Source organism: Loxodonta africana, chromosome 1, assembly GCF_030014295.1.
Source record: "Loxodonta africana isolate mLoxAfr1 chromosome 1, mLoxAfr1.hap2, whole genome shotgun sequence".
NCBI classification, from domain to species: domain Eukaryota; kingdom Metazoa; phylum Chordata; class Mammalia; order Proboscidea; family Elephantidae; genus Loxodonta; species Loxodonta africana.
Window position 1 is genome coordinate 224,542,550 of NC_087342.1, and position 26,701 is coordinate 224,569,250.

The 26,701-nt window shown below is 40.8% G+C and overlaps 1 protein-coding gene across 4 annotated transcripts in view; it reads left to right on the forward strand.

Moving 5' to 3' along the window:
• Nucleotides 1-18,823: 18,823 nt before the first annotated feature.
• The window catches only part of SCAF8 (SR-related CTD associated factor 8), a 95,700-nt gene continuing 87,822 nt past the window's right edge, over nt 18,824-26,701 (forward strand). The window contains exons 1-2 of one of the 4 annotated variants that reach the window (XM_064292571.1): nt 18,824-18,968; nt 19,206-19,339. In XM_064292571.1, the coding sequence (XP_064148641.1) occupies nt 18,839-18,968; nt 19,206-19,339 (264 nt within the window). In that variant the 5' untranslated portion in view covers nt 18,824-18,838. Of the gene's footprint in view, nt 18,969-19,193; nt 19,340-19,586; nt 25,531-26,701 lie in introns of those variants that run through there. The other 3 variants (XM_003403954.4, XM_064292555.1, XM_064292563.1) reach the window with 3 other exon arrangements.

The window sequence follows — 26,701 nt, forward strand, 5'->3', positions numbered from 1 at the left end:
TAGTTTTTTTTGACAATTAATCAGTACTCTACAAATCATGGCCTCATTTTCAGCAATATTCTCTATGATATGTCCTGTAGCCTATCATTTTACTTCTCATGTCCCTTGCAGAGACAGAAAATAAAAAGATGACTAATTTTTGTTTTTTTTTTTACAATAGTATTCAACAGCTGAAAGAAAAAAATTACTAGGGTTTATAATGTATGTAAAAGGGAAGTAGCTGAGAACAATAACACAAAGAACAAGAGGGGGGATAGAAGTGTACTATACTAGTGGTCTTACTTTATACATGAAATGATGTATTATTTGAAGGTAGACTATGACAAGTTGAAGAGGCATATTTTTCTTAATACACTTTATTTTTTAGAGCAGTTTTGGGTTTACAGATAAATTGCACAGAAAGTAGAGAGTTCCCACAGACCCTTTCTCCCCCTTATACACTGTTTCTGTTATTATTACCATCTCCCACTAGTGTGGTACATTTGTTACAATCGATGGACCAATAGTGATACATTATTATATAACTGAAGCCCATCATTTACATTAGGGTTCACTCTTTGTGTTATACAGTTTTGTGGGTTTTGACAAATATGTAATGCCATGTATTTATTACTACAGTATCATGCATACTAGTTTTACCAACCTTAAAATGTCCTGTACTTCACTTACTCATCCCTCCTCCCTTTCCTCTGAATTCTGGTAACCATTCATCTTCTTCTGTCTCTATAGTTTTGCCTTTTCCAGATTGTCATATGGTTGCAATCACATAGTTTGTAGCTTTTTCAGGCTGGCTTCTTTCACTGAGCAATATGCATTTAAGGTTCCTCATGTCTTCTTGTAACTTGATAGCTCATTTTTTAAAAATCTCTGAATAATATTCCACTGTATGGATGTATCACAGTTTGTTTATCCATTCCCTTACTGAAAGACATCTTGGTTAGTTACAATTTTTGGCAGTTATGAATAAAGCTGCTATAAACATTTGTTTGCATGCTTTTGTAAGGGCAAGAAATCAAAGAGAGACATCATTACAGGTTCCGCAGCTATTAAAATGAAAAAATTATAGAACAATATCATTAATAGCACACACAAGCAAAATTCTGCTGAAGATCATTCAAAAATGGCTGCAGCAGTATATCAACAGGGAACTGCCAGAAATTCAGGCCGGTTTCAGATGAGGATGTGAACCAGGGATATCATTGCTGATGTCAGATGGATCCTGGCTGAAAGCAGAGAATACCAGAAGGATGTTTACCTGTGTTTTATTGACTATCCAAAGGCATTCGACTGTGTGGATCATAACAAACTATGGATAACACTGCGAAGAATGGGAGTTCCAGAACACTTAATTGTGCTCATGAGGAACCTTTACATAGATCAAGAGGCAGTTGTTCAGACAGAACAAGGGGATACTGATTGGTTTAAAGTCAGGAAAGGTGTGGGTCAGGGTTGTATTCTTTCACCATACCTATTCAATCTGTATGCTGAGCAAATAATCTGAGAAGCTGGACTATATGAAGAAGAACTGGGCATCAGGATAGGAGGAAGACTCATTAGCAACCTGCATTATGCAGATGACACAACCTTGCTTGCTGAAAGTGAAGAGGGCTTGAAGCACTTCCTAACGAAGATCAAAGACCACAGCCTTCAGTATGGATTGCACCTCAACATAAAGAAAACAGAAATCCTCACAACTGGACCAATGAGCAATGTCATGATAAACAGAGAAAGGACTGAAGTTGACAAGCATTTCATTTTACTTGGATCCACAATCAACAGCCATGGAAGCAGCAGTCAAGAAATCAAAAGATGCATTGCGTTGGGTAAATCTGCTGCAAAGGACCTCTTTAAAGTGTTGAAGAGCAAAGATGTCACCTTGAAGACTAAGGTGCGCCTGACCCAAGCCATGGTATTTCCAATTGCATCATATGCATGTGAAAGCTGGACAGTGAATAAGGAAGACCGAAGAAGACTTGACACCTTTGAATTGTGGTGTTGGCAAAGAATATTGAATATACCAGGGACTGCCAAAAGAACGAACAGATCTGTCTTGGAAGAAGTATAACCAGAATACTCCTTAGAAGCAAGGATGGCGAGACTGCATCTTACATACTTTGGACATGTTGTCAGGAGGGATCAGTCCCTGGAGAAGGACATTATGCTTGGCAGAGTACAGGGTCAGCAGAAAAGAGGAAGGTCCTCAACGAGGTAGATTGACACAGTGACTGCAACAATGAGCTTAAGCATAACAACGATTTTAAGGATGGCTCAGGACCGGGCAGTGTTTCGTTCTGTTGTGCGTAGGGTTGCTATGATTTGGAACCGACTCGATGGCACCTAACAACAACAAGGGGATATTAAAACAAATTTGTGCCAGTAATTTTGACAATTTAGGTGAAACGTCAACTTCCTAGAAGAATCAAATTATAAAAACAGACACCAGAAACTTAAAAATCTGAACAGCCATATACATTAAAAGGAAATTGAATTTGTAATTAAAAACCTTCATACAAAAGTTGCTTTGCTGGTGAATTCTATGATATATTTAAGGAAGAAATAGTACCAATCTCACACAAGCTTTTTCAGAAAAGAGAGAAAGTTATATTTCCCAACTCATTTTAGGCCAACATTGCCTTGATGGGAAACCCTGGTGGCATGGTGGTGAAGTTCTATAGCTGCTAACCAAAAGGTTGCCAGTTTGATCCATCAGGTGTTCTTTGGAAACTCTATGGGGCCATTATACTTTCTGTCTTATAGGGTCCCTTTGAGTTGGAATTGACTCAAAGGCAATGGGTTTGGTTTTTTGATTATTGCCTTGATGTAAACCCAGCTGATGAAATTATAAGAAAACTATAGATTATTGTACCTCATGAAGATAGAAGCAAAATTTCTTTAAAAAAAAATTAGTAAACTAAATCTAGAAAAATATAAAAAGCGTAATACATGTGAACAAATGGGATTTATCCCAGGGGTGCAGAGTTGGCTTAACATTTGAAAACTAATCATTGTAATTAACTATGGTAACCACAAAAAGAAAAAAGACCCTCCATGTTGATTCTGACTCATAGTGACCCTATAGGACAGAGTAGAACTGCCCCACAAAGTTTCCAAGGAGCACCTGGTAGATGTGAACTGCTGATCTTTTCATTGGCAGCCATAGCACTTAACCACTATGCCAGCAGGGTTTCTACTATACTATACTAACAGAATGAAGGAAAGAAAAAAAAAAAAAGATCACTTCAATAAATGCAGAATAAGCTTGTGACAAAACTTAACACCTATTCATGACAACAACTCAGTAAATTTTTAGTAGGCAGGAACCTCTTCAAGCTGGAAAAGGCTATCTAAGAACAGCTAACACCATACAAATAGTGTAACATCAAATATACTTAATGATGAAGTACTGAACACTTTTCCATAAGATTGAAAAAAAAAGTAAAAGATATCGGCTTTCTACTCAACATTGTAGTATAATTCTCAGCCAAGAGAGAAAAAGAAGTAGAAGGCATACAGATTTGAAAAGAACGATCTTATCTTACCCCCATATGTCATGATTGTGTACAAGAAAATTCTAAGAAACCTACAAAACAGCTCTAGAGATAAATGAATTTAGCATGATCACAGGATACAAGGTCAATATGCAAAAATAAACTACATTTCTCTACTTAGCAACAAACACTTAGAAAATTTAAAATACCATTTACAATAGCATCATAAACCATTAAGTAGTTAGAATTTAAGGATATTTGTTACTAGAAATTGACAGGCTGATTTCAAAGCTTTTATGAAAATAAAAAGAATCTGGAATACCGAGAACAATTTTAAACAAAATTTTGAGAACTTATACTACTTGAGGAACACTGGTGGCACAGTGGTTAAGAGCTATAGCTGCTAACTAAAAGGTTGGTGGTTCCAATACACCAGCCGCTCCTTGGAAACCTACGGGCAGTTCTTCTTTGTCCTATAGGGTCACTATGAGTCGGAATTGATTCGATGGCAACGGGTTTGTTGTTGTGTTTTCTTTTTCTTTTTTTAATACTTCCTGATTTCAAGAATTGTTATAAAGCTATAACAATCAGTCGGAATCAACTTGACGGCAGTGGGTCATAACAAGACAATACGGTATTGAAGTATGAATAGACCTATAGGTCGAGTTTGTTTGTTTTTAATAGATCAGTGGAGGAAACTATAAACCCAGAAATAAAGACAGACAGATAGGCAAATAGATATAGCTGCCATCGAATCGACTCTGACTCATGGTGACCTAAAGTACAACAGAACAAAATGTTGCCCAGTCCTGTGTCATCTTCACTATCACTGGCATGTTCAATTCCATCCTGTGACTATTGTGCCAATCCATCTCACCAAGGGTCTCCTTCGCCTTTGTTGGCCCTCTACTTCACCATACATGATGTCCTCCTCCAGGGATTGATCCCTTTGTCTTGCTTATCTAGCGCTGCTATAACAGAAATACCACAAGTGGATGGCTTTAACAAAGAGAAATTTATTCTCTCACAGTCTAGGAGGCTAGAAGTCCGAATTCAGGGTGCCAGGTCCAGGGGAAGGTTTTCTCTCTTTATCAGTTCTGGGGGACGGTCCTTGTCATCAATCTTCCCTGGTGGAGGAGCTTTCCAGTGCAGGAACCCCAGGTCCAAAAGATGCACACTCCTGGCTCTACTTTCTTGGTTGCAGAAGGTCCCCATAGCTCTCTGCTCGCTTCTCTCTTCTATATCTCAAAAGAAATTGGCTTAAAACAGAACCTAATATTGTAGATTGAGTCCTGCCTCATTAACAATAACTGCCTCTAATCCTACCTCATCAACATCATGGAGGTAGAATTTACAACACATAGAAAAACCACATCAGACTACAAAATGGTAGACAATCACACAATACTGGGAATCATGGACTACCTAAGTTGACAGATATTTTGGGGGGACACAGTTCAATCCATGACAGCTTCTTAATGACATGTCCAAAGCAAGCAGTCAGATAATGTTCTGGAGAGATCTGTAAGATTTTCACTGACTAGTATTTGGAAGCAGATTCCCAGGCCTTTCTTCCTAACTTATTTAAGTCTGGAAGCTCCACTGAAACCTGTCCATTATGGGTAACCCTGCTGGTATTTGAAATACGGGTAGCATAGCGTCCAACATTAGTGGTTGCCAGGGGTTAAGAGGGAGGGGAGGAGGGCTAAATAAGTGAAACTCAGGAAAGTTTTTAAATAAAAAAAAAGTCATTATTTATCCACATCCACTCTTTATTCCTTTGTGTTGTTGGTTGCTCATATTTTCTCTCGTTTTCCTTCAGTTAAGAATTTCCTTGAACATTTCTTAAAGCTCAAATCTGCTGTGACATTCCCTCAGCCTTTGTTCATTTGAAAAAGCATTTATTTTGCCTTCATTTTTGAAAGATGTTTCTGATGAATTTATAATTCTATTTTGACAGTTTTTTCCTTTGGCACATTAAAAAATCCCATACTGTTTATTATCTTCTGGTTTGCATTGGTTCAGATGAGAGGTCAACAGTCATTACTGTCTTTGTTCCCCTGTAAGTAATGTGTCTTTCTTCCTTTGGCTGCTTTTAAAATTTTCTCTTCATCACTGGTTTTCAGCAATTTTATAATGTGCTTACTGAAATGTTTTTTCATTTATTCTGCTCGAAGCTCCTTGAACTTTTTTGTTGGTGCTTTTACCGTTTAACCAAATTTGGAAAAAATTTGAACATTATTTCTTCAAATATTTTCGGCTTCCCACCCCCAACTCCAATTACATGCATGTTAGAGAAAGCTTGATATTTTCCCACAGGTCACTGGAATTCTGTTTATTTTATTTTCATCTTTTTCTTTTCCCCTGTGCATAATTTCCACTGCTCATCAAGTTCACTGATCTTTCCTTTAGCAGTGTCTAATCTTCTAGTCATGGAACCCTGGTAGCACAGTGGTTACGAGCTCAGGGTTTGGTTGGTTTTTTAATCTTCTAGTCACCACTTGTTTGTCAGTGGAGGCTTACGTGTTGCTCTGATGCTGAACAGGTCTCAGCAGAGCTTCCAGACTAAGGCAGACTGGGAAAAAAGGCCTAGTGATCTGCTTCTGAAAATCAGCCAATGAAAACTCTATCGATCACAAAAGTCTGATCTCATCGTGCATGTGGTCGCCACGCGTCAGACTCAACTCAATAACAGCTAATAAGAACAACAATCTTCTAGTACACTGAAGTAGTATGTTTTAAAAAATCTTATTTTTAAGTAATTATTAATTAGCAGGAAATTGCAAAGATAGTACAGAGAGGTCCTGTGTACCCTTCACCCAGTTTCCCTAAGGTTACATCTTATAATAAGAGTTAAAAAAAAAAAACAAAAAACCATTGCCATTGAGTCAATTCCAACTCGTAGCAACTCTCTAGCACTAAGTAGAACTGCTCTGCAGAGTTTCCAAGGATCGCCTGGTGGATCCGAATTGCCGACCTTTTGGTTAGCAGCTGTAGCACTTAACCACTACATCACCAGGGTTTCCAAAATGTTACCAGATAGTTAGAGTTAGAGTATAATATCAAAATCAGGAGATCGGCATTGATACAATGTGTGGGTATAATTTTATGTCATCAGATCACATGTAACCACCACCACCACCTGTTCCCTTGATTTTTTATGTAAACTAGAATAATTTTAGATTTACAGAAAAAATTGAGGATACAGAGTTCCTATATACGTTGTACCCAGTTTTCCCTATTATTACCATCTTACATTAGTGTTTTATATTTTTTACAATTGTTGAACCAATCTTAACACTGTATTATTAACTGAAGTCCATAGTTCATTCAGTTTTCCTTAGTCTTCACTTAATATCCTAGTTCTGTTCTAGGATTCCATCCAGGACACCAAATTACATTAAGTCATCATGTCTCCTTAGGTTTCTCTGGGCCATATCAGTTTCTCAGAGTTTCCTTGTTTTTGATGACCTTGATAGTTTTCAGGAGTACCTGGTCATGTATTTTTAATAGAACATTTCACTAATTGGGATTTGGCTGCTATTTTTCTCATGATTACATTGTTGTTGTTAGCTGCCATCAACTTACTTCTGACTCACAGCAACCCCACGTACAACAGAACAAAACACTGCCTGGTCTTGCACCTTGTTCACAATTATTGTTATGCTTGAGTTCATCGTTGCAGCCACTGTGTCAATCCACCTCGTTGAGTGTCTTCCTCTTTTTCACTGACCCTCTACTTGACCAAGGATGATATCCTTCTCCAGGGACAGATCCCTCCTGATAACGTCCCCAAAGTGCGTGAGACGAAGTCTCACCATCCTCACTTCCAAGGAGCCCTCTCACTGTATTTCTTCAAAGACAGATTTGTTTGTTCTTTTGGCAGCCCATGGTATATTCAACATTCTTCGCCAACACCATAATTCAAAGCCGTCAAATCTTCCTCGGCCTTCCTTATTCAATTGTCCAGCCTTTGCATGCCCATGACTGAAAATATCATGGCCTGGGTCTGGCGCACCTTAGTCCTTAAAGCGACATCTTTGCTTTTTAACACTCTAAAGAGGTCTTTCACTGCAGATTTGCCCAACGAAATACGTCATTTGATTTCCTGACTGTTGGTTCTGTGGGCATTTATTATGGATCCAAGTGAAATGAAATCCTTGACAACATCAATCTTTTCTCCATTTAGCATAATGTTGCTTATTGGTCCAGTTGTGAGGACTTTTGTTTTATGTTGAGGTATAATCCACACTGAAGGCTGTAGTCTTTGATCTTTATCACTAAGTGCTTCAAGCCTTCTTCACTTTCAGGAAGCAAGGTTGTGTCATCTGCAATACCAGGTTGTCAGTGAGTCTTCCACCAATTCTGATGCCACATTCTTCTTCATATAGTCCAGCTTCTTGGATTATCTGCAGAGTATACAGATTCAATAAATATGGTGAAAGGACGTAAAGCTGATGAACATCTTTCTTGATTTTAAACCACGTGGTATTCCCTTGATCTGTTTGAATAACTGCTCCTTGGTCTACGTACAGGTTCCACATGAGCACAATTAGGTGTTCTGGAATTTCCATTATTTGTGATTGTTATCTATAATTGGTTATGATCCACACAGTCAAATGCCTTCCCATAGTCAATCAAACACAGGTAAACATCTTTCTGGTATTCTCTGCTTTCAGCCAGGATCCATCTAATATCAGCAATGATATCCCTGGTTCCATGCCTTTTTCCGAATCCAGCTTGAATTTCTGGCAGTTCCTTGTCAATGTACAGCTACAACCACTTTTGAATGCTCTTCAGCAAAATTTTACTTGTGTGTGATATTAATGATATTGTTCAATAATTTCTTCATTCTGTTGGATCACCTTTCTTTGGGATGGGCACAAATATGGATCTCTTCCAATCAGTTGGCCAAGTATCTTCCCAATTTCTTGGTATAGACAAGTGGTCACCTCAGTGCTACATCCTTTTGTTGAAATATCTCAATTGGTATTTCGTCAATTTCTGTTTTTTTGCCAAGGCCTTCAATACAGCTCGGACTTCTTCCTTCAGTATCATTGGTTCTTGACTATATGCTACCTCCTAAAATGGTTGAAAGTCGACCAGTTCTTTTTGGTATAGTAAATCTGTGTATTACACTAGGGTTATGGATGTTCGGGATGAAGATCACAGAGATAAAGTGTCATTTTCATGATATCATATCAAGGGAATATATTATAAACATAGCTTATCTCTGTTGGTGTTAACTTTTGATTGCCTGGCAGATACAGTGTTTCTCAGGTTTTTCTACCATAAAGTTACTTTTTTCCCTCCTTTCCATACTGGACTCTTTGGAAGGAAGTCACTATCTGCAGGCCATACTTAACAAGTGAGGAGTTATGTTCCATTTCCTTCAGGGCAGAATATTTACATAAACTATTCCTAATTCTGCATGGGAGGTTTGTCTATCCTCCTCCAATTACTTATTCATTTGATACTTCATATCAGTACGGACTCATTTTATTGTATACTTCGGACTATAACGCAATACTATTTTATTTTCTTGCTCCAGTTGTTCCAGATTTGGCCACCGGAAGCTCTTTCATTTGGCTCCTGTGTCCTTTTGACATAGTCTCATCACTGTGTAGGGGGAAAAAAATGGAAGTGTTTAGCACGTCCTTACTTCTGACACTACGGGATACTCTGGGTTCATCTTACATATCCCACGCCCCAGACCTAGAACCAGCCATTTCTCCAAGGAGCTCTGGTTCCTTTTATTGGAAAATGGTATTAGGAACCAAGATCAAGGTGCTAAGTGTACTGGATGCCACTGAGGTGATATTCTATGTTTCTTTATCATACTGGTCAGGAGAATCTTAAAAGTTGGGGGAGATGGTGGGGTTATTTTTCTGCTTTGTTTTAACTGCATGTTCTTAACACATGACTGTGCTTAGCAGAATAATAGCCTCCTCCCCCCAAAAAAGAAGTCCATGTTCTAATTCCCAGAGCCTGTGAATATGTTATGTGGCAAAAGGGACTTTACAGATGTGATTAAGATAGGATCTTGAGATGTAAGCTTATACTGCCTTTCTGGGATTTGTTTCTTGAGAAGACAATGAATTATAATGAAATGTGCAAAGACTTGGAGTTAGAAAACCAAAAGGGAAAAACATGCTTGGCATTTCTCAAGCTGAAAGAACTGAAGAGAAAATCCAAGCCTCAAGCTGCAATATTAAAAGATTCTATGGGCACCGACTCGATGGCACTGGTACTGGGTATAGGCAAAAAAAAAAAAAAAATGCATGTGAAAGCTGGACAATGAATAAGGAAGACTGAAGAAGAATTGACGCCTTTGAATTGTGGTGTTGGCGAAGAATATTGAATATACCATGGACTGCCAAAAGAACGAACAAATCTGTCTTGGAAGAAGTACAACCAGAATGCTCCTTAGAAGCAAGGATGGCGAGACTGCATCTTACATACTTTGGACATGTTATCAGGAGGGATCAGTCCCTGGAGGACATCATGCTTGGCAGAGTACAGGGACAGCAGAAAAGAGGAAGACCTTCAACAAGGTGGACTGACACATTGGCTACAAAAATGAGTTCAACCATAACAACGATTGTAAGGATGTCTCAGGACCGGGCAGTGTTTCATTCTGTTGTGCATAGGGTCACTATGAGTCAGACCCCACTCGACAGCACCTAATAACAACAGCAACAACATGGGCAAAAATTGAATGATGCAGGAAACCTCAAAAGAAGATGGAAGGAACACACAGTCACTGGACCAAAAAGAAATAGTCAACGTTCAACCATTCAGGAGGTAGCATGTGGTCAAGAACGAATGGTATCGAATGAAGAAGTCCAAGCTTCACTGAAGGCACTGGAAAAAACAAGCCTCCAGGAATTGATGGAATACCAATTGAGATGTTTAACAAAGGGATGTAATGCTGGAAGTGCTCACTCATCTATGCCAAGCAATTGGGAAGACAGCTACCTGGCCAACAGACTGGAAGAGATCCATATTTGTGCTCATCCCAAAGAAAAGTGATCCAACAGAATGCAGAAATTATCGAACAATATTGTTAATATCACATACAAGTAAACTTTTGCTGAAGATCATTCAAAAGCAGTTGCAGCAGTACATCAACAGGGAACTGCCAGAAATTCAAGCCAGATTCAGAAGAGGATGTGGGATGAGGGCCATTACTGCTGATTTCAGATGGCTCCTGGCTGAAAGCAGAGAATACCAGAAAGATGTTTACCTGTGTTTTATTGACTATGCAACGGTATTTGCCTGTGTGGATCATAACAAACTATGGATAACATTGCAAAGAACGGGAATTGAACAACACTTAATTGTACTTGTTGAGCTAGGGTCCACAATTGGCAACAAAAGAACATGCACCCATACTCTATCACTGCGTGGGAAACACTATTTCCACAGAGAAGGGACACAGTGAAATCAGCTTCACTGGCGGGTACTGGTCTCCCATGGCCAGCAGGCTCATCAGGCATATGGCCAGTACAGGACAGATGTTCTACATTCTCCCCTCTTGTGCTATAGTACGAGAGACCCCGTTCTCTCCACATTAGGAACAGAAATAGAAGTGGGATTGGCCAGTGCCACGTGGTGCCTGCACACATGCAAGAGACAGAGAAAATTACTTTGTGCCCAGAGCAGGGGAAAGCTTCTCTGATAAGAAGGAACTGGGAGAGAGAAGGCGACCCAATTCTCAGCCTCCTTATCAGAGAATGTTCTGGGCCTAAGGTCTTTACTTAATCAGCTTGCATGGGATGTAGAGAGGCAGCCCATTCCCCCAACAGTGCTCATGCAGAACAGTCATTCGAACAGAACAAGGGGATACTATGTGGTTTAAAATTGGAAAAGCCGTGTGTCAGGGTTGTATCCGATCTGTCTTGGAAGAAGTGAAGTCAGAATGCTCCTTAGAAGCAAGGATGGTGAGACTTTGTTTCACTTACTTTGGGCATGTTATCAGGAGGGACCAATCCCTGGAGAAGGGCATCACGCTTGATAAAGTAGAGGGTCAATGAAAATGAGGGAGACCCTCAACGAGATGAACTGACACAGTGGTTGCAACAATGGGCCCAAACATACCAACAATTGTGAGGATAGTGCAGGACTAGGCAGTGTTTTGCTCTGTTTTACGTAGCATCTCTGAGTCGGAACTAACCCCGTGACAGCTGTCAACAACCTCTGGGTGGGTCCAATGTGATTACAAGGGTCCTGGTAAGTGAAGGAGCAAGCAGCAGGTGTGATAACAAAGGTAGCATCTCAGTGATTTGATGAGAAGACTCAACCTGCCCTTGCTGGCTTTCAAATGGAAGAAGTGGGTCATGACTTAAGGAATGTGGACAGCCTAGACGCTGGAAAAAGACAAGAAAACATTCTCCCTTAAATCCTCCAACCAGATGAAATGCAGACCTGCCCACACCTTGATTTTAGAAAAGTGAGACCAATTTTGGACTCATAACCTCCAGAACTATAAGTTAATAAAATTTGTGTAGTTTTAAAACCACCGAGTGGGTGGTAATTTGTTACAGCAGTACTAGGAAACTAATACACTCATTTACCTTGAATTTTTATTCACAGGATTTCTTTAAGGCCTTAGATGAAGGTGCAGTTTTCCAAAGAGGATTTGTATTAATTCTCCTAGGGGACTGCCTATGGGGTGCTACATTACGGCTTTTAAGCCGCAAATCCACGTACAGGCTGGGTTGTGTTACATTTTTCTGCATTTTCCCCTTTATTGCTCTGTTTAGACAAGGACAGTTTTCTCATAGTCTCCTGGGGTGGAGAGAGAGGAGTGTACTTTTGTTTTACTCCTACTCTGGGTTGTAACCAGGTGAGGTTTTAGCTTGATAAAGAGACTTTCTTATTAGGCTTCTCAACTTAGTGGACCCTAGGCTTTGACTAGGATCCCTGATGGCGCAGTGGTTAAAGTACTTGTCTGCTAACCAAAAGGTTGGTGGTTTGAACCCACCAGCCATGCCTCAGGAGAAAGATGGCAGTCTGCTTCTGTAAAGATTTACAGCCTTGAAAACCCTACGGGCAGCTCTATTCTGTCCTATAGGGTTGCCGTGAGGCAGAATGGACCCAATGGCAGTGGGTTTTGGCTTTGACTTCTGTCCTTTGTCCCAGTAGGCTGTCAAAGTCCAATTCTGTCTGGAGTGAAAAGTGCCCTTGAGGCAAAAAGTAACTTCAAGGCTCTGAGTACCTTTCTGGGTTCTGATTTTCTCTAGGTTTTGTCCTGCTTTCAAAACTTCAGATTTTTCTGTTTCTCTTTTAGTCTGCATTTGTAGCTGTTTTCAGGTACAGGGCTGATCTGAATAACCTAATCTACCATATCTCATACAACTTATTAAAATTATTGTATTCTAGGTTAATGGCAAGTTTTATGTAACGCATATTTTACCATCATAAAATTAAAAAGAAAACTTTGTATCCTGAATCTGTCAGTTCCGATACCTATACTTTTTTTTTGAGTTGTTTCAGTTTCTATTAAATAAGGTCAGTGGCACAACACTGTCTTTTTAAAGTATTTTTTCCGAGTATTGCATGAGTTTGTTCTTGTTGAAAAAAACCTGAGCTATACAGAAGTGTATATATAAATGAGAAGCTCCTCTTCAATACCCTCCCGCCCCCCAAATTTTTTAAAATTGTGCTTTAGGTGAAAGTTTACAGCTCAAGTTAATTTCTCATTCAAAAATTTATACGCATACTGCTTTGTGACATTAGTCGCAATCCCCACAATGTGACAGCACACTCCCCCTTTCCACCCCGGGTTCCCTGTGTCCTTTTAGCCAGTTCCTGTCCCTCCCTGCCTTCTCATCTTACTTTTGAACAGGAGCTGCCCATTTGGTCTTGTGTATCTGATTGAACTAAGAAGCACACTCCTCACGTGTATTGTTTTTTTGTTTTATACTCCTGTCTAATCTTGGTCTGAAGAGTGGGCTTTAGGAATGGCTTCAGTTCTGGGCCAGTATCTATACTTTTTGCTAGTCCGATTCTCTTTTATTTCGGTTGGCTTCCACTCATGAAGTTTTGTTTCCCTGTTCATTTATTTGCTGGCTTAATTATATTTTCAATGGACCATTACCTGTGTCTGAAGGCTGGGTTTAAGTTGCTTCCCTCCACGATGAATTTGCACTTACTTCCGTCTTCTGCCTGGAGGCCTGCCAAGCCAGCACCACTTTAAAATAATTTATTTGTTTGAGGTTTTTCTCATCACCCAGGTAGCATGAATTTGAACCACAAACTTAATATGAGGTCTGACTTGTGGTTACAAATTATCAGGGGAATTTTTTTCCCTCTCTTCAATTCAATCCCAGTGTTGAAACAGGCTCATTTCCTTACTGTCCTGACTCCCCCTCTCCAACCTACAGACCGGTTTGGCCTTTTTTCCCCTTTTACACTTCAACCACTTCTATAATGCTGTTGTTCTTTGCTATTTTAGCTTTGTGCACAGGTGTCTTGTTAAGACTGTAACTTGGTCATCTCATGTCCCGTGTACGTATCTTGTGTGACTCTCAAAATCAAAGCTTAGTGGCACCAGGGACTGGCAGATGCTCCCAGAGTTTTGCCATTTTGGTACCTCCTTAGTTCTCTGGATTCCTGCTTCTACTGGTTTTGGACTGTGAGGACTGCTTTTACTTTGACAACTCAGAGATGTATTTAAAAATAAGAGTATTTTAACTAGTATTGTTAGTCATTACATAACTGGAGGAGTGTTTAGGGAATCTGGTTTATCTGCATTCTGCCAGAAATCCTATCATTTAAAAATATCAACTGTCATGTTCCATCCTCAGAAAAACCTTCCCTGACCCTGCAGATAAGACTAGGTTCCAATCCACCATCATTTTCTGCTTCTGCGGCTGTTTCAACCTCCTTACTCAATTCTCTTTTATAATTCTTCTTGATTACAAATTCATTTCTTCCATACAAATGTTTTAGGTGAAATAAGTGAAAGCAACATGGCGAGGGTTCATGACTTTTTAAAAAATCTTTTGTACTGTTTTGTTAAAATCCATTGTTCTATCTTGCATACTAAATAGTTATTTTACTGTGACTTTTTTTTTGTTCAAAACATGGATTTTTAATACATAATACAAATGTTTCAGAAAAAGTTAACCACAAAACTTGGCATATATTTTAAAACTTTGGATAGGTCTCTAGTTTCTTCTTATTAAAAACAGAACAAAGCAATAAAATCCAGAGGTTTTTAAACTTTCTGGGTTCAAGGTACTCTTAGAATCACAGGAATTTTTTCATGGGTTGGTACCCTAGGCCAAAATAAATACCTAATAAAAACCAAACCAGTTGCCATCGAGTTGATTCTGACTCATAGCAACCCTATAGTACAGAGTAGGACAGAGTAGAACTGCCCCATAGAGTTTCCAAGGAGCTCCTGGTGGATTCAAACTGCTGACCCTTTGGTTGGCAGCCGTAGCACTTAACCACTAGGCCACCAGGGTTTCCAAATACCTCCTAGTTCCATTATTAAGTGGTTAGGTCCAAACTATGAGTATTTATGTCCTAATAAATTATTAAACATTTGAAAAAATAATACACATATATCAAAGAAAATAAATTTTTTTCCATTCCTAAATAACCACAATTACTTACCAGTAGGATGCGTGCATCTGTTGGGCACTGCACAACTTCTCAGACCTTGGAATCTAATCAGACAGCTCCGTCTTTATTTTCTGTTCCTCGTTGATTTTCACACAGTAATTCCGTTTTATTCCGACAACTGGCAGAAACACAGCTTCACAAAGATAGGACCTCGCTGAAGAGAATGCAGTGTGATCTGATGTTGAAACTGTGATTTCTCGAGCTAGTCGTTCTTGCAGTGGTCAGCATATCGGTATAGCTCTGTGGCACCCTCTGAGTTTACTGCTATGCCCCAGGATAGTTTGGTGCATAGTTTAGGAAACACAGCCATAACCTCTCATACCCTTTAACTACTATTTTATTCCTCTCTTTACAATAAACCTTTTGAAAAAGGTTGTTTTAACTCACTCCTCATACCACTGCAATGTGATTTGTGTCCCCACCACTCCGCTAAGGCTGTTCTCACCAGTCCCCAATGAAACCTATTTACTAAATCTAATGGAAACCCCTAGACCTTAAATCAGCCTATACATTTCAGTGACTGGCACCATCTTCCCCATCTCAGTCTTTCTTCAGAATCTGAGTTAGTGCTGGTAAGTTTCTTGGTGATGGCCACCAAATCCAAACGGGCTCAATCAATTTCCTTCCCATTGAACTGGGAAGGAGAGATTTCTAGTCAGGTCCTCTGGTGTCTAGAACTATAAAAGCAGGAGCGGTAGTCACATTCCACCACATAAAACAGAAAGGTGGATAAAGCAACATACAGAAAACTCAAGCAGGTGCAATGAGGTTGCCTTTTAGGATTTCTACATTCTGGTTCAGGTCCCTTTCTTAGGCCCAGCAGCATTCCCAACCTTGGGTTACATGAGAAAGATCATATCTTGCTAGTGAATTCTTTTATGCTTAAATTAGCCCCAGTAGGTTTACTACACTGGGAATCAGAATCCTAACATACATAATAAACGTAAGGATCTGATGTTTTAATGTTGTGGAGGTATGTGTAGTCATACATTAACTTCGTACTTACACTGGCTTCCAGATTCCCCTTTTAGCATCCTTTTTTTTTTTTTTTTTTTTTTTACCCCTTCTTTGGAATTCCTGGGTGGCACAGATATGAATGTGGCTACTAACTGAAAGGTTGGCAGTTTGAATCCACTTAGAGGCACCTTGGAAGAAAAGCCTTGTGATCTATTTCCAAAAGATGACAGCTATTGACAACCCTGTGGAATACAGTCCTATTCTGCCACACATGGCATCACTATGTGTTGGAATTGATGATAACTGGCTTTCCCCCTCCTTCTCCCCAAATACCCTTTCTTTGCTTTTCCTGCTTCTCAGCTTGAGTATGCTTAGGCTGTCTTCTTTTTCTTCCATGATCAAAATATGTCCTTTGCTATCTTTCTGGCTGTGGAATCTTTATTAAATCAAGTTATGTAACATGTTAACTGGTTTTACTCTTCAACTTGTATTGCATTTTAATCTCTCAGGCCTAAGTAATTCGGTCAACTTTCATCTAATGAGTGACTGAATAAATAATCTCTCACAGGCCTAAGCAGTGAATCTTGAATGTTGGAATCTGGCTTGAGTTGAACTGAATGGGGGATTTACTCAAGTCACAGCATGCCACTTTAGGGGTGAGCAATTTGGAGAGGACTGAAGGATGATAACTCAGCTATGCAAAGGATGGGAGCAAGAGCACCCCAACTGAGGGAAGAGGCACATACAAAGATCCTCATGCTGGGAAACAGTGTTGTCAAAGAACAGAAAGGAGGCCAATGTGGTCAGACTAAAGTGAGGAAGGAGAAAAGTAGTGTTACCTAAGGTAGGCACAACCTTATAGACCTTGGTTGTTGTTGTTAAGTTACCCTTGAGTTGATTCTGACTCACGGTGCCCCATATGTAAGAGGTAATAACATCTGATAATTATAACATCTGAAGTGGAATAGCAAAGTATCAAAAAGGATTTACGCGAGAGGAAACCCTAGTGACTAGTGGTTAAGTGCTACAGCTGCTAACCAAAAGGCAGACAGTTTGAATCCACCAGGCGCTCTTTAGAAACTCTATGGGGCAGTTCTACCCTGTTCTATAGGGTCCCTTTTTGAATCCACCAGGCGCTCTTTAGAAACTCTACGGGGCAGTTCTACCCTGTTCTATAGGGTCCCTGTGAGTCGGAATTGACTCTACCACAACTCATTTGTTTGTCCATATTCAAGAGAGTGATGTTATCTGATTCATGTCTAAAAAATAATCCCTCTGGCTACCTTTAGAAAGACAAGCTATGGCACCAGTTAGGTGGCTACTATTGCAATAGTGTTGGCAAGAGATCATAACGGCATCATAATGACGGGTGGCAATGGAGATGGAAAACTCCGTGATAGCAGCTGAGAGACTTTCAAGGTAGAAATTTAAGCTCTTACTAATGAAACAGTTATCCTTTTTACCTTCTAAGTCACCAGCTCTCACATTAAAAACTGTCCATGAAGTAAATTCCAAGACTCTAAACTGTTTACTTGGGTGGTACAAACAGTGAAGTGCTCGGCTACTACCCAAAAGGTCGGTAGTTTGAACCCACCTCAAGGTGCCTTGGAAGACAGGCTTGGTGATGCTTCTGAAAGGTCAGTCTTGAAAACCCCATGGAGCAGTTCTACCCTGCACACACGAGGTAGTGAGGATTCGGAATCCACTTGAAACCAACTAAGAAGTATGGTTCTGGCCTGGCTCTTACGGAAGCACCTTGACTCCATCAATCCCCCAGAGGAAAATTCTGACATAATTTTCCTCCCTCCCATCTGAGTGAACTTGGGATGCGTTATTGCTGAAAAACGAGTTTCAGCAAGTGGACAGCAGTGTCTGGGAGTCGATCTACCCCTACATTTTAATTTCAATAAACGTAGGCTCTTAAAATTGGTATTGTGAGTTTGCATTACAGAAGTGAGAGAAGGCGTTTTGCCAGTAGCCTCTCTTCTCACGTCTAGAAATGCTGTATTTGCCCTCTTACTCCATACAATCGAAATTCCTTTGTAATAAATCGTTTTCCCTAAAAGAAGGCGTCCCTTTCCCTCACACAGCTCTCCTGCATCAGGGGACCCGTTCCCGCCCGCAGACACACGCCCTCATTGTCTGTGATCTCCCGGGGCGCTGCGCAGCGTTTCCTGCGCTCGAGCCGCTGCAGGCGCGCGGCCCTCGGCCCTGCCCCCACCGGATCCCGCGCTGTTGTTCCAACGTTTCCACCTTACGCCACCTATTAAAACGTTTGGGCACACTGGTACGAAATTAAGTGGGTGACTAGAAACTTCTTTGGGCTAAGGTTTAGGCCACTGCCCTGTCACGTTCTGAAAAACACCGAAACCAAGCTCAAGCGAAGGAGCCAATCCACACGGAAACAACGGAGAGCAGGACCGGGTCGTTTCCTAAACTTCCCACGCTGTGGGACACTCAGTGTTTCCTCTGAGGCATTCCGGGGACGCCTCCTAGGACCAGACGAGGCGTTTCCGGCGCGTTCGCAGTTCGTCGGCCCGCAGCGCCGCGCACGGGCTCGCTTCCGCTGGCGCCGGAGGGCGCGCGACACCCACAGCCGGGGGAAGCGGGTTGTCGGGGCGCGACGCTCTGGCCCGCGTTCGCGTCGATGGTTTCCGCGCGGCCGCCGGGCCCGCGCGGTCCGGTCGCCAGGGGGCGCGCTGGCGGGCGCTGCCGAGCTCCGAGCTGCGCGGCCCGACTCGTGGCCGCCATATTGGATGCCGCAGCCGCTGCTGCCAGCTCTTCCTCCTGTGTCTTCGCCCTGCGCTGCTGGTTCCTGCGGCCCGAGTGGCGGGGAGGTGAAACAGGAGCCTGTTGGAGGAAGAGGAAGCAGGGGGTGGAGAGCGTAGGGACCGGGGTTAGAGGGTGGAGAACCGAGCCCGAGCAGGGAGGAGAAGAGAGGCGCCGCGGCCGAGCCCCTCCCCCGCCCGCCTGTCGCCGACCCGCCCCGGCAGCGCCTGTCCCCAGACCGGAGCTCTCCCCGCCCCAGCGGCCATGCCGGGCCCTCGCTGCCCCTGAGGGAGCCCTTCCCCGCCCGTCCCTCACTGCGTCCCCGGCCCGGGGTCGCAGCGCCCGCCCGTCGGCGCCCCTTCCCACGGCCACGCCGCCGCCCCCGCTGCGCTCTCCCCACCCAGTGTAGTGGCCGCCGCCTCTTCCGCCGCCGGGCTCGGGGCCTCCGCACCGACAACATGGAGGCCGTGAAGACCTTCAACAGCGAGGTTGGTATCGCAGGCGCCCGCTGCTGCCCACGCAGCCCCAGCTGGGAGCAGGCCAGCGCGAGGAGGGTGGGCGCGGGCGGCGGGCCTTCCCCAGGGTGGGGTGCTTGGCGGCCCCGGCGGCCGTGGGGGAGGGGTGCTGCTCTCCGGGGCCCTCCCCCGGGCCCGGGAGGAGGGGTGGGGAGGGCCGCCCGGCGCCCTATGGAGAGGCTGCGGCGGAGGGAGTGGAGGGAAGGCCCGGCCGGTCCTCCCCCGGAGACTCCCGCGGAGCTCCCCGGGCACGTCGCCCAGGCCCGGCCCGCCCACCTTTCCCTGGGCCCCCGAGATTTCAAGGGGACGCCCGGCTCGCTCGGCAGACCTTCCGGGGTCCTGAATGAGGCGGGCACGTACTGGGGACGGGGGTGGAGAAGAGGAGCTGCAGGGGTGGCGATCTGTGGCCACGTTACACGCAGTGTTTATGACTGAGATGGTGTTGGCCGGGGAACTTGCCAAGCAGGGACTAAGCGAGCTACGAGGATGCTGGTGGTAGGGAGGCGAGGTGGCTTCTTCTGAGATTTGTTCTCTGCCTGCTCCCCCCTCGTTCCATGCATCCCGGCGTAAAGACACATAGTAGGGAGAAGTCTGTGCCTCTCAGAAATCTAGAGAAAGGCGATGCTGGCGGGAATCATCTCCCACGGGCGCATTCGTACACGGATCAAATCCAAGCCTAGGTGTGGGGGAAACAAATCAGATGCCCAGTTTTCCGTAGTTGGATATACTAGTCTGAAGGAAGATGAGTTTCAAGAAACTCAATTTTTTTTTTTAAAACTCCGACTTAAAGTGATCTTAATGCAAATATTAAGATGTAGTAAATAAGTACATGTTGCACAGCCAAAATGATTTACCCTTACCTGTAAGCCTGAGGTAAAAATTACTTAAATGCGGTATTAACTAAATTAGTAACAGTTTTATGAACTTTTGATGTGGACATGATACTTCATGCAAAGTAGGATGGTTAAGTCACATTGCAAATATTTACTTCCTGAAGTATCACACGGATTCCTATGATAATCATAATAGAGGAATATTTTTTAAAGCCGTGTAAACAACTTTCTCTTATTTGTTTCTAATTTTTTTTTTTTTAAACAATTAGCACTTGGGAAGTTTAGCAAAGAGGCTAAAAGATAACATGTGCATTGGGTGCTCCATAATAGAGCAATGAGGACACAAGGTATAAAAACATGGCTTTGTAAAGGGTTATCTTTTTGAGCACTAAATTTTATTTGATTTTTTACAACTTCTTGATAAAGGATTAGAGCAGTAGACCTGGGAATCTTTCCATTTTACTCAGAAATTTATAGCTGATAATGTGGGGCAGTTATCTCTATTTATAAAATGTTTCCACTACACGGTACTGCAGTGCTTAAATTCGGGATACAAATGCTTTTAAGTGCACTGTATTTTCCAATTGTTAATAGTTTCACAACTGTGCAGGAAGAAACAGCTTTGTGTTGCCTTTTTGTTTGTTATATACCAAGCACTAATATAAAATTATTGTTACAAGTTTTTAAGTTATTAAAAATATCCTTTTTCTGACTTCCATTGCGTTTATTAGATTTAAGCCACACACCTCCCCACTTTTTTTAATCAATGTGTCTGTCTTTGTCTAGGGGGTTCCCAGTATGTGTTCTCCCCCTCCCCCCACACCTTGGGCTGGTTTACAAACTGGAGCCCTCAGGCATTAGATGTAAACAGGTGGTTAGCACGCTATGGTTGGTGACCAGGCATAGTGGTAAAGAATGTCACTCAGTTTTTCATTTTAGTACTGATAGTAACGATAAGGGCCTAATCTAATATTTACATGCCTAGCTAGGTGTTTCACCTCTGTTCTCATTTCATCTTCACAGAAACTTTACATTTGTGGTAATACTCCTTTTTTTAGTCTGTGTAGCACTCTCTCATTTGTCCCTAGGGATTTCAAAGAACTTTAAAATCTTTTAACTCTCTTGTTTATTAATGTGCTTTAACATCACCCATTTTAAAGTGGAGTTAGATTAAAATAGGAGTAGTAATGGTCACAGAATTGAGGAAGGGATATACATTTGATGAACATTCAAAAGAATATAAATTGTTTTTTGGTTTAAACACAAAACATAATCTTGTTAGGCTTTTTTGATTTTTGAATGTAGTTTCTGTGACTTTGTATAATACTTGATATTGTAAAAATTTTGTTGCAAGTAAGCATATAGTGGGAACTAGTTCACTGTGAATATTTTCATGTTAAGTTGTGTACTGCAAAGTGAAAAAGGAATCTGAGTTACAGGAGTAGGAGAAGACAATGTTTTAGAATGTTTACTTACAGTGAGTGACTTTTAAAGACATTTATCCTTGGGCTGAGCCCATCAGAACTCCTTTTAAAAAATTCAGAGTTATCTTTGAAGCATTGAAATGTCAAGAAGTTCTGTTGATTTGATTTATAAGGCATAAAAATTTCACTTTAAGCATTATCACTGTATGATGTTTGTCAACAAGGTATTTTGATATTTCACATTGAAACATTTAAAATATAAATTGTTCAGCTTTTGTGGCTTGCTAATTCTTAGGTTTTTAAAAAGATTAGCCCCCCACTCCCATTTTTTAAAATTTAATAACGAACACTGGCTTGAAAAAGGAACATGCCAGAGATTTTTACGTTGAGAATATAGGTTCTTAAACTGGAAACCATGGGTGAGTTTTGGTCTGTGAAAATCTCCAACCCTGTGCAGGACATGAATGAGAGGTCATCCCCTTCCCCCAGTCCTGATTTCTCAAAGAAGTTCTGTGACCTTCCACTCCTAAGTTAAAAATTACTGTGTCAGAAGATCTTTTAGACGTTCAGGTATTGTGGTAAATTTCTCTTAAATCATCATGAATTAAATGAGATTGAGACTCAACTGATATTTAAATATGCCCACTATGCCAGTTTTCTGTGAAACTGTCAGTCTGATGAGTTAATCCCATGACCAGTATCTTCAGTCCTGAAATCATGAAGTTTTGTCCAGGTTGGAATATAAGACTCCCTAAGAATTCGCTTGAGCTGAGCAGTTAACTGTATAGAACTGTCTTTACAAAGTATTATCGTTGCTGGCGTTCAGCAGTTGAAGTGAGCTGCATCTCTATGCTCTGTACCTAAGAATGACCACTATATGGAGCTCATTCTGATAGATTTTTTTTTTTTTTTTCCCCTGTAAGAGTGAAAAAGGAGGATAGCAATGCATGACCCTTCCCTTAAGAAAAGTAAAGTTTGTAGAGAGGGCCTTGGTAATTCAGGAACTCCTAAAGTACTGTATGAAAAATATAAGAACCTGTTACGCATTATTTATGCTTAGACTATAAAGCAATTAGAGGATGTGAGCTTTACATGCATGTTAAATTCTTCTTCCTTGAATTTTTAAGGACTTTTTAGAAAACATAATCACTCTTTTCATACTTTAAAAAGTTAACAGTAAATCTTTAACATACTCAGATACCACTCAGTGATCAAAATTTTTAGATTCTTTGTGTAACTAGTTGCGTTACTGTAGGCCTCCCATTCCCAGCCTGGTCATTTCTCTGGTTGTTTTGAACAGGCCTAGTGGGAAGATGTAGGGCCAGTTATGTAGATATGAGATGTGTCAGAAAAATACTTTCAATTTAATTTTTTTGTTTACCTTGGTTTATAAATTCTGAGAGGATGGTAGTACCTTTAATCATCCTTAGGACACCTAAATCCTCACTGTTGTCTTTAGAACCCTTTGGTTAGTTAGATAGCTTACTCTTACCTGTACGAGGCTGCCGGCTTTCCTGAGTTAGGTTGATATCCAGTACATTTTCCTTGTCTTTCTTACCACAAGTGAAATCCCATTGCCCCCAATTCCAATTTTATATTCAGAGCGTGCATTTTGTCTAACTACAGGACGTATTATAATAAGCTTCCAAGCAATATCTTATGAGTAAGCAATATCTAGTAGTAAAGAGAAGAGAGGAAAGATAGAGTAGTAAAGGCATGTGACATTTGTTCTTAGTTTGATTGTTTTCTCTGTGTCTGTGGGTCAGGAAGGGAGTTTATGTAAAGCAGCTTTAAAGTGTCACATTTTTCTTTCATTTTCATCCACCAGGGAATCTGCCTCTCTCTTTCTCTTCCTGTCTTCATTCTTCATTGGAGGTTCTGCCTAATTGTGTCAAACAGACAATCTTTTTTGTTTCTACCTTGTAAAAATCATTTAAAGATACAGTATGTTTAGAGTTACAAAGGAAGAAAGCCTTTGCCAGCCCCATGGTTTCAGTCAGAGGTTCTCAACCTCAGTTGCTACTATCGATATTTCGGGCTGTGTAATCATTTGCTGCAGGAGTCTGTCCCGTGCATTGTAGAATGTTCAGCAGCATCCCTGGCCTCAACCCACTGGATGCCAGTAGCACCTTCCCCGATTGTGACAACCAAAAATGCCTCTGGATATTGCCACATGCCCCTGGGGGGGCATAGTTGACCCTGGTTGAGAACCACTGATTAGGTCCACTGTTAAACTGTCTTAAAACTCACTTTATTGTCTCTCCTAGTGATTACTACAATTTTAAGTAGTTAGCAGTAGTATCTTCCACCAGACTATAAGCTCCATAAGGTTAAAAAAACCAAACCAAACACAGTGCCGTTGAGTAGATTCTGACTCGTAGCGACCCTATAAGGTTAAAAAAAAAAAAAAGTTAGTGACCTTTAATTTTCATTGCTTCTTATCCTGGGTACATAGAAGAGTACCCTAACACATTAAAAAAAAGCAAAAACCCCAGACTAAACCCATTGTCTTTGAGTCGATTCTGACTCCTAGCAGCCCTATAGGACAGAGTAGAATTGCCCTGTAGGGTTTCCAAGGAGCGGCTGGTAGATGCAAATTGCAGACCTTTTGGTTAGCAAAATGAGCTCTTAACCACTTCACCACCAGGACTCCACCTTAACACATGGTATATGCTAAATAAAGATTTCTTGAAGGAATGAATGGATATACTAGGTAGCTGGATGACTTTGGCCTAGGTCATTAACATTTCTGTACATTTGGTTTTTCTTCTCTGTAAATGACTTAATCAGAATTATATTTTGGTTCCCTGGTAGTTGGAAGATTCTAGGACAAATTTTAATACAAAGTTAAATTTTAGAGGATTAAGTATGTATAAGTATTATCTTGAAGGCCAGTTTATGGCTCTCTAATAAAAAAAAAATTTTTTTTTAAGGGTATAGGAAATTAGATGGAAAGTTTTTAATCAAAACTGGTGTGTTTTTTATTTTTACTTCTGAGTGCGTGGGAGGCAGGTGGTGGGTTATTCCATTGAAGGCTCCAGTTAGGTTGAGTCCATTCTGAGTTTTATGTTGTATAGTTAACGCTCTCTGCTATTTTCAAATCCTTTTTTTTTTGCTTTATTGTTTTCCAGTTTATAACTTATACAAGGATAACTGAGATTGATGATAATGATTTTTGGGACTCTGCAAGATTTGACAGTGTTTTAGTCTTAATCATTCAAGGTTAAATATATATATATAATTGGCAAGATTGAAATCCATGTGATATAACTTAACCATTTTATTCTAAACTGACATTACATTTGTTATAGTAATTTTGATTTAAAATTTGGAGGACTTCTGTATTTACCCTCAGCCTCCCAAATAGTTATTTTTTTATGATCACTTGCTCCTTTTTTTAGAAAGGATAGAGTTGGCCCTGGTGGCACAATGGAAAAGCGCTCGGCTGCTAACCAAAAGAGCAGCAATTCTAACCCACCAGTGGCTTCTTGGGAGAAAAAGCCTGGCAGTCTGCTCCTGTGAAGATTACAGCCTAGGAAGCTCTATGGGACAGTTCTACTCTGTTCTATGTAGGGTCTCTGTCAGTTGGAATTGACTCGATGGCACACAACAACATAATTGGCTTAGCATTAGTAGCATTACTACTGTTTGTATGTGCAACTTCGGAAAATAATCTTTTTCTAGGGCCAGTTTTGCTGTTATTGGACAACTTCTAATTCCTAATGGTATGAGAGAATGTTATCAACCATGACCTTGAACACATGCTGAGCTCCTGAACTCATAAGTGAGCTCTCTTTATCTGGTTTTGTTTTCTCAACATCTTTCTCTACTCCTCTCTCTCAGGATTGTGCCTTCTACTCCTGCTTGTACAGACTGCTTTTCCAGCAGCATGGACACAAGAAGCATAGTAAGATGATTATAACCCACATAAGGCAGGCCTTTTGGAAAATGTTAGGTTAGAATTGGTACAGAAATGATGCATTGATGATATGTGCAGTGCGCGGGAAGCAGAATAGAGCTTGTCACTTGGAATGTATGAGTAATCTTAATGAGAACACGTAGGGAATAAGTTGAATTTCTTCACAAAAAATGGGTTAAGTGAAAAGGAAAGTTATTACACTTAACAGTAATGATAAACTATGTATATACTCTTGTTATATTTACTTGCTTTCTACGTTATATAATTGTATTTTTTATCAAAGAAATATAACTACCTATTTAATATGAGTTAATTGCAAACCTCTTAATGATGGTTGGAAATAAAATAATCTCATGTTTTGAGAAAGGTCTTCAAACTATTAAGATGACGAATTGTTGACAAATGTGTAGGAATGGAGAAACAAAAGAAGACTAAATCAAAATGTTGATTTTCTAATTATAGAGGAGCTGATTGTGGTAGAGATACTGTTAGTTATGAGAACTAAATGGCGATGAAAAATGTTTCTATAGCCTGTAATTTCTTATCTGAATAAATTCTATCTCAAGTTTGATGGTAAAGTTAACTAATTTGCTCTTTCTGATTTTGGTTTTATTTATTTATTTTGTCCAATTCTGTTTTATGTAAGAGTTTCTGACCCAACCGTGTTTTAAACTTAGAGAAGAGTATGTAAATATATTACCGTACCTACTCTGGGTCAGGAAGTATTTTAAGGACTTGGACATTACCACATCTATCAGAATGAGAATAGATTTGTTCATGTTGTTTTAAAGAAGTTATGACTTTTAAGTTAACGTATGCCAGATTCATTTATAAAATGATGATGCAGCTTAATAGAATTTGTATAGGTTGATTTGATGGCATGGGATTTTATTCTTTTCATTCATTTAACCAGTACTTAATGAATGCTTATCATGTGCCAAGCAGTTTTCTGTCTGCTGGGATGTAGTGGTAAACCAGACAAGCAAAGAACGTATCTTCTCGGCGCTTATGTTCTTGTGATGCTTTTTCTTTTGCTTCATCGGTTTTGTGTGTTGTGAACTTGCCACAGAGCCAGCAAGGCTAGGCAGGCATACCTGACTCTGGGTTGCTGCTTTGCAGGGACTGGGGTCATTGCACCACTTCTTCATAGGCTCAGCCC